The sequence below is a fragment of the Cynoglossus semilaevis genome, chromosome 17 (genome assembly GCF_000523025.1).
Source record: "Cynoglossus semilaevis isolate Cse_v1.0 chromosome 17, Cse_v1.0, whole genome shotgun sequence".
NCBI classification, from domain to species: domain Eukaryota; kingdom Metazoa; phylum Chordata; class Actinopteri; order Pleuronectiformes; family Cynoglossidae; genus Cynoglossus; species Cynoglossus semilaevis.
The window spans coordinates 634,571-643,266 of NC_024323.1; the positions used below are offsets into that span (position 1 = coordinate 634,571).

Below are 8,696 nucleotides of genomic sequence, written 5' to 3' on the forward strand. Positions count from 1 at the left end.
CTGAGTATAAGTCGCAACCCAATCAAATCAAAAGATGAAAAAAAAGTGCAACTTATAGTCCAGAAAATATGGTATCTCAATGACTCAACAAATCCAATGAATTGAGCCTAACCCTGCCACAAGAAACACTGACTTATTACTACACACTTGTGACTATGTGAATGACAGTCACAGTGTGATCCTGAGTTTCAAAGACCTGGAGCAACAACAGCAGAAAACCACGTGCTTCAACCTTTACCCTTAAGACTGAGTGAACAGACCACCCCTCTCACCCGTGCCCCATCTCCTCCTCTCATTTTTCTCTGTGCTCTACTCAGTGATATATTCTCTTTTTCCCTCACAGCCATGTATATCCGTTGTTTTCTCTTCGTGTAGTCGATTGTGTAGGACGTTAAGTACTGGCTGAAATACACGTATGATTCAACTCGGCTCACACGTGTACTGAACACACCGCTGTCCGCGGCAGCAGCACCAGATAACAGCGACAGACGGCGTGTACGATCACATGCACGTCCTTTGCTGCTACCATGTGGTCAATAGTTGCACTGCAGATGTGAAGCTTAGATTTCTTACTGGTTTAAACGTCAACTCGTTAAAATAACATAATAATAATAATAATTATTATTGTTAATAATAATAATTGTTATAATAATTATAATAATATAATAAAATTATATAATAAAAATACAAATAAAAAAATAAAAATTATATAATAAAAATATAATTGTTATAATAATAATAATAACAATAATAATAATAATTATTATTATTATTATTATTATTAAGGTCTTAAGGGTAAGGTTGAAGCACGGTTATTGTTATAATAATAATAATATCAATAATAATAATAATAATTATTATTATTATTATTGATATTATTATTATTATAACAATAACCGTCGTGCTTCAACCTTACCCTTAAGACCTTAATAATAATAATAATAATAATTATTATTATTATTGTTATTATTTTACTGATTATTTACACACAACACACCACGGTGCACAGGAAAACGTTATTAACAGTTGATTGATAGCTTTAATAAACTTTTTTTTTTCAAAGACCACAACACCTGCTATTGCATCCTCTGCTGCACTAAACCCTCACTATTAACAATCACCATTTGCTCATACATTTCCAGCTCTTTAGAAAACAAAGAAATCTAACCAAGAAATGAATCCTGCGTAGCGACTCTCTCGGTTTCTGTAACTTTAGAACTGCAGTACCTGATCCAGACCTGACTCTGTGTTTTGTTATCAATGTTATAGTGTTATTTATGAATAAGCTCTAACTCAGCACAATTCCCTATTAATACACATGTCTAACAGCACTGATAAAGTTCTTTGTCTGCACTTACTCTCTCACCTCTTTTCTCTCCTATATATCCCTTTCACTCTTAGGCATTGAACGCGTCAACAATTTGTTTGGATCTGCTGGAAAGTTGTTCCTGTTAAAAGAAAATGATCGAATTTGCTGGAAAAAGGTCGCTGACAGCCGCTAGAGGGCACTGGTGTGCGACTTATATACGTTTTTCTTTCTTCTTCTGCATTTTTTGGCTGGTGCGACTTATAGTCTGGGGAAATACGGTATACATGTATAGTGCAGGAAATGGAACTGTACTGAAATAATTCTGTATTGGATTAAACTACTACCAGAAGAATCAGTGTAGAAGGATGTCTGATTTTTTTTTTTTATTTATTGATTTTTTTTTTTTTTCAATTTTATTGAAAACTCTGCAACACTTCAGATGTTTTTTTCAAATTATATTTTAAACAAATACCACACAGTGTATAGTTTAGATCCAAAAGGTCAGGCTATATAGGAATGGATGTCCCTCCTTTCTGGATGGAATACTTAATTGTAATGACAATTACCACACAAATAAAAACTCCGGATGATTCCTTTATGGCATTTATAGAATTAAAATCCTAAAAATCTGCTTATCATTTAATGTTTAAAATAATCTTATCTTTTTATTAAAGTGTTGAACAGGGATTGAACATAATAACTAATGGCTCACCGGAGCTCATTGTTGGACTATAAATAAATTCAAAAAATAGATACAGTGTGTACCACAATCAGCCACAAAGCAGACATTTTTAAAAAAAAGTTGACTCGGTCCTGTGTATATCTATGAGCTATTTTTTTTTTTTTAGAAGTCCTAAAGAAATATAAAACTTCTTCAAGCAATTTCCTCATGTTTTAGTCTTGACACAAATTTTAATTTAAAATTCTGTAACATTAATACTTAACTTTTGTATAATTTCAACTATACACAGTGTAAAACAACCTTATTTTTTGGGTAATGTGCAGCCATGTTGTGCAAGAATACAAATTAAAATGGCAACCTAATATTTTGCTGCCCATCCGGTAGGCGAATGTGAACTTGTTTTTTCCTTGTTAGTATTAAGGTTGCAGGTTAAGAAACGGAAGAAACTTTTTTTTCCCCCCACTAAAACAGGATGAAAAAAATCATTTGGAACAAGAACAACTTAAAGTATAACAGGCTACCAGAGCAATGTAAATATATCTGGCTGAACAAAGAAAAAAAAGAGTGAATGTGCCAACACCAAATATGTAGCTGAACAAAGAAAAAAAAAAGAGTGAATGTGCCAACACCACAACAAAGGTAGAGTAAACATTAAACGGAAATATCGTTCAAATAAATGAGAGAAATAGAGGGTGTGGTCTAAACATTTTTTTATCACGTGTAGGTCTGATCTTGGACAAAGCAGGACAATTTTTTTTCTTTCTTTCTTTCTTTCTTTAGTTCAACTTACAGTTTGCGACTTTTGTTAGATACATGCGATGGTAAACATCTGGAAACACAATGGATTATTTATATACGTAGATTGGATTTAATGTGCAAGTATTTAAAAAACATCTCCATATCGATCTATTTGAACAAACGAGACAGAAACTCAACATTGCAACACTTAACAGTTCACAATGAAAAGGCAAAAAAAAAAAAAAAAAAAATAGGATTCAAGATGCATTTCACACTCAAGAACTTGAACCAGGAACCGAATGGACGAACTGAACGAACTACGTGAAAACAATGGCGCTGTTCTTTCACCCTGTGCAAGTACATAAACCGCTGGCGTGGACCTTACAGCCCATACCTTCCTGATTGTTTTATGAAACTGTCACATTAACTGGCAAGTTTCAGGTCAAAATAACGGAGAGCAGGAATTAATCTATGGAATAAAATGACTCCTCTGAAAAGAGAAGGGCCAAAAAGGAAAGAGACTTTGTAGGTGTAGGCCATATTGCAGGCTTTATTTCAAATTACTTGCCAGTTTTTTGTTTTTTTTTTGAAACCAAGAAAAATAATTTCCTGGTCTGGCCTCACCATGCGCTCTTAACAGGAAGAAAACCAGGAATCATATGCCTAGCAATGATTTGTACCTCCCCCTCATACATAGTCCTTATTTGAAAACGCTGGTCGACAGGAGCTCGCGTGACTGCTGCTCGCATCTTTAACGTGTAAGCGTAATCTTCTGTGCTGTTCAAAGTTTACCACGAGTGTACATTGCTGAAGGAAAATGAGAACACGCATTGGACAAGCTACACAACCGGTGTAGGAAGCCTGCAGATTGACTGCCTGGTAAGTCCTTAATTCATTTATTAAATTCCACATTTCATTCATTTGCTGTAAATGTTTTTTCATATGACAATTTTTCAATAACTGATGGGCCAAAAAATAAAATAAAAATAATAATAATAATAAATCCACGTCTATACGTGACGTGGAGACAAATTTGAGAAACCAATTTCTGTAAAACTCTTGGGAAGTTTGAGGAAAAAAAACAAACAAAAAAATCTCTTTTTTTTTTTTACCTTATCCTGGTCCTAACATTTCTTACACAACTCGGCTATAGTTAGTACTGGAAATGTTGCCATGACATAAATTTAAACTCCAACCATAAATCCTTCCTCGTGTGGAACTATTCAACAGAGTCCTACACCCTTCTACTGTTTAAGAACAAAATACTGAATACCTAACAAACAGCTGTAAGAAAAGAATGGTCAGTGTGAGTTGAGGCTAGCTGCCGGTTTTTTCGGGAATATTGGCTCAGAGTTCTAATTCCGAACACACATCATATTAATACAAATATTATTTTTAACCACTTCAGCGGTCACACTCATTGCTTACTTAGGTTTGGACTTAAAAATACCACGGCCGCTGCTCTGGAGTCCACATGAAGAAAACGGTGGCGTCCAGTCCAGTAGTTTAGCCACAGAAGGTTCTTCTGCTGCGATGTACAAGGTCTAAGGTCAGCTGTGAAGTGTTGGTCATTGCTAAGGCTTCCTGTGGTCTTGGTTAAGTCACTTGCCTGCATTAGCGGCTCAGGAGGAGAAGAAGAAAGAGCGAGGTGTCACCGTTATGTTCATGTTTGACCATTTGGTTATTTTGTTCACACAAAACAAGTTCAGTTCTAAGGGTTAAATGTTGTTGTTTTTTGTTTTTTTTTCCTTTTGAGGCTCCAGATGGAATAAAGTAAAAATGAAAAAAATAAAATAAAATCCTCTCCATTTAGCACATCTGGAGAAATGAAAATTAAACCAGAATGAAAGAAACAGGAGACAGGAGAGGAGAAACTGTGGATGAAGAATGGCGATTGGCAGATGAGTTCACATGGTGCGTTTTTTTTTTTTGGGTTGCTGACTAGTTGGTGTGACCGTCCTGGTCATTTATTGTCGCTACTGCCGTTGACTCCGACTGCGAGGCAACGTTAGCTGGGGCGACCTCACCGCTGCTGTCTGTTTTGATGCGTTTGGCATCTGTCTGCTCGCTGGGCTGCTGCTCGCCATTTTGACGCTTTGTAGGGAGGGAGGCAGAAGCAGAAGCGTGGTCAGCCAGCAGGTGGAGGGGGTTGGCCATGGCAGGAGCTGAGGAGGAAGAGGGATTAGCGGTCAGGGTGGCAACAGTTCAAACACTGGGGGGAAAAATAAACTGGGTGTGGTTTCTGGTATTAGCATCCTAGCAGCCACTGTCAAGCAGCACGGTTATGATTAAAATCCAACTCTATGAAAGTATATTTGGCTTAAAAAGGAAAAGGAAAGTCAACTACCGTATTTTTCAAACTATAAGTTGCTCCAACCAAAAAATGCATAATTTAAAAAAAAAAAAAAGTCACACCAGTGCCCTCTAGCGACTGTCAGTGTGAAATTATATATTTTAATATATAGAAGTTGCACCTGAATAAGTCACAAACCCAGCCAAAGGATGATGAAAAAAAAAGTGCGACTTATAGTCCGGAAAATATGCTACTTGTCATTGTGACACCACGAAATGTGACCTCGCAGCTTAAGCACCCAGGGAGCAGTGTGTGGGGACGGTGCCATGCTCAGAGCACCTCAGTGGTAACTTGGCAGCTGGTGGACTCGAACTCGAAACCTTCTGGATCCACATCAATAACCACCAAGCCACCACTGCCACAAAAACGTTCGAAATCACGACTGGTTACGTTCACAATTGTAATCAATCCAAAGCTAATCTGTGATTAATAATAATAATAAAAAATTGCTAGCATTAAGTGCAATTTAAATATTTAGATTTAAATTTAGTCTTACCTTGAGTGGCAGTTCCTGTGATGGCAGTGGTGATACCGTGATTGCCATTCTGTGTTATAGCCCTAATTGGCAGCTGGTGCTGACCCATAGGGGCCTGTTGTACTATGGTAACAGTCTGCATGGCTGGGGCTGACTGGGAGCTCTGTATAATGCGACTGGAGCCACTAATCGAGGTGATGGTTGGAACCGTCTCCACTTTAACTAGAGAAAAAAGAAAAGAAAGAAAAAACATTAAAATTAAGTATCAATTCAGTCAGCATTAGAACAGTTTTCTCACGGCTAGTAGTGAGAATATTTTTGTTATGTTTTGACTCAACAGCAAACCGAGGTTTGTGTTGTCACTTTGCTAACTGCTTTTATGTCCTTCAAAAAAAGGTGATCAAAGACGCATCCACTACTTGAACACGGAGCGATTTCTGATCCAGATGCTGACAGATTGACAGTTGCTAACATCGAGTTAAAGCAGTGGATCAAAATTTAATTTCTGTTTATGCCCCCCCCCACAGACACCAAAATGTGCTGCCACCTAGTGACTGGAGGCTTGTTATCATTCAAGCATTACAGCAGTGGTACAAGCGTGCCATTGGGCTTACATTTTGTTCACAACACTTTACAATTTTTTTCCCAAATACAATGATCCTTTTCTTTGTAAGAACTATGCAAAAATTTGAAATTGTTATCTTCTGAATCACGGCACATCACCATTTATCTCCCATTAGTAAAAGTCAATCTGATCTGGTCATATTTACCTCGCTAACTGTTATATATATATATATATATATATATATATATATATATATGAAACGACAACAGAATATATATACATATATATAAAAAATAATATTTGGAAAGATTTCCTTTCTCAACAGAAAGACTAACAAAATATTGTTGGCGTCTGTGGAAGAAGTTTCCCACGTTCTGTTTTAACACTTGAATGCAACTTAGGCTATGCAAACAACTCATACTTACCTGGCAGGGGAGATACCATGATCAAGAAGGTGGTTCACCCAGGGCGAGGCTTAGCCATTGCACTCCGGCTGTGCTGACCCCTGCGAATTCCCCAAATGTGGGAATCTCGACTGCATAATTTCTGGTAGTGGGGGACTGCGTCCGCGCTCTCCCCTGATATACTTGTGGAACATAAATAATACAGAAACTTAACAGTAGTGATGTTCGATACCACCAATTTCCTTTCCGATCCGATACCGAGTAAAATTCGGGCTGGTATCGCAGATACCGATATCAATATTTTATCATTTGTCTTTTAAATAAAAAATGTGTATTTCAAATCATAGCTTCTTTAAGAATCCGATAATCCAAGGTTTTTTTATTTATTTATTTTAAACTCTGGAGTGTACTGAGGTAGCTGCCTCATTTACTATACAGTCAACACAACAATAGAAAAACCTGAGAACACAATCATATAAAATATGTCAAAACAATGTTTCAAACTCTGAAAACATGTTATTTGTAAAACAAAAAAAATAAATAAAAAAATAATCTGAAGAGCCCGAAAGAGTCGGATTTTTTCAGTGTACCGAGCCAAAAGAACCGGTTCTCTAAAAAAAAAGAGACGAAATTTCCATCAATAGTGACCGAGTGAGAGCACGGAGTAGAGCCCCTGTGCTTACGCATGACGCACACGCCCAGGCGGAAGAAGAAGTAGTCCCACCAACCGAGCGTCACTTAGACAACATCTCAATCATTTGGATACTTTTCACCATGTTTCTGTTTAGGATACACCTCCTCTCAGAATGCGTAAGTATCAAAAGTATCGATATTTTGATTTCAGAATCGATTTCAGAGCATAAAGATCCAGAATCGCAAGTATCGATATTTCAGGATCGATCCGCACATCACTAGTGTGAAGTCTTATGGTATGGTTGTTGTAATCAAAAATAAATGTTTGCATCCCTACAGACCTTTGACCTCTGTGTGCTCTCCATTCTCCTGTGGCTTGCCCTTTAGGATGGTGGCTGGCTGGGCAATGACTTTGGCAGGGCTCAAGGAAGTGGCAGGGATCTGCTGCAGGACATGTACCGTCTGGACAGCAGGCTGTGAGGCGCTGGTGCTCACTGGGGACGCCATGGTGTAAGTGACTGGCTTGATGGTCTGAGGTAACTGACGCTGGACTGCAATGAGAACTGGCTGGTTGCCAACAGGGGATCCTGGAAGAATGCACATGAAGATCGTTGTAAGAAAACAACTGACAAAAGACGGGACAAAAAAGTCCACGGAGTGGTCAAAAGTCACCAACCTGCTGTGTTTTGTGCAAAAAGTGCTTCCTGGATGACTGCCAGTTTGGGCTGCACTGCTGTGGTGGTGGTTACTGTAGTGGGAGCAGAGGATGCCTCAAATTCAAGTGGGACCGGGGAGCCCTCCCGTGACAGGCTGTCTGGGGTCTGGATGCCGCTTGAGTGAGCGGAGAGCACCCCTGAGTGGTTGGGTGAAGCTGGTGCACTCCTAAGACAAATTAAAATCAAACATTTTGACTAGGTCTGAGACATCAACACTGATCGTGGATCTTTTCTCGGGTGAAAATTGAAACAAATTCTAAGGTTAAACTTCAAACAAAAGTATATATATTTTTCCCTCTTAGATAATTAAGAATATAATTTATTATAAAGAAATATGTTTGCAGTCTTAATACACTCCAGGCAAATTTGACCCTAAAAAAAAATTTTGGAGAACATACATTTATACTCCAGCATCACCAAGGTTTGTTGGTAGAAATGTGCTTCGTGTCCGTAATAACGTAATAATAATTTACAAACCAGTTGTGTACTGAGGTCATTTCAACAGAAACAGCACTGGTTTAAGTTACTAATGACCTACTCATGGCCTCACATAATGGACTGAAGGTATATTAGCTCAGGGGTGTCCAAACTTTGTCGGCTTGGGAGCTCCTTTTCAAATGACCAGAACAAAGTGATCCTACCTACATTGCTAATATTAAATATATTTACCCCATATTAACTGAATATACTTTATATAAACATGATATGCTGATTAAATAGCTCTAATTGCATGGCACAATATGATTCAATAATTGTATTGTATTGTGTACTTGTTTGACACAGATTTCCCGAACAATGTTATAGTAATAATAATAAAAAAA

The 8,696-nt window shown here is 37.7% G+C and overlaps 1 protein-coding gene and 1 non-coding gene across 2 annotated transcripts in view; one reads left to right on the top strand and one right to left on the bottom strand.

Moving 5' to 3' along the window:
- Nucleotides 1–2,688: 2,688 nt before the first annotated feature.
- foxk2b (forkhead box K2b) overlaps nt 2,689–8,696 on the bottom strand; it is a 16,556-nt gene continuing 10,548 nt past the window's right edge. Inside the window, 4 exon segments of the mRNA XM_008329164.3 lie at nt 2,689–4,894; nt 5,579–5,779; nt 7,501–7,746; nt 7,836–8,170. Coding sequence (XP_008327386.1) covers nt 4,671–4,894; nt 5,579–5,779; nt 7,501–7,746; nt 7,836–8,170 — 1,006 coding nt within the window. The 3' untranslated portion in view covers nt 2,689–4,670.
- On the top strand, nt 6,540–6,703 carry LOC112488464 (U1 spliceosomal RNA). Its single transcript, XR_003052544.1, has one exon. It is a non-coding gene; the product is annotated as a U1 spliceosomal RNA (small nuclear RNA).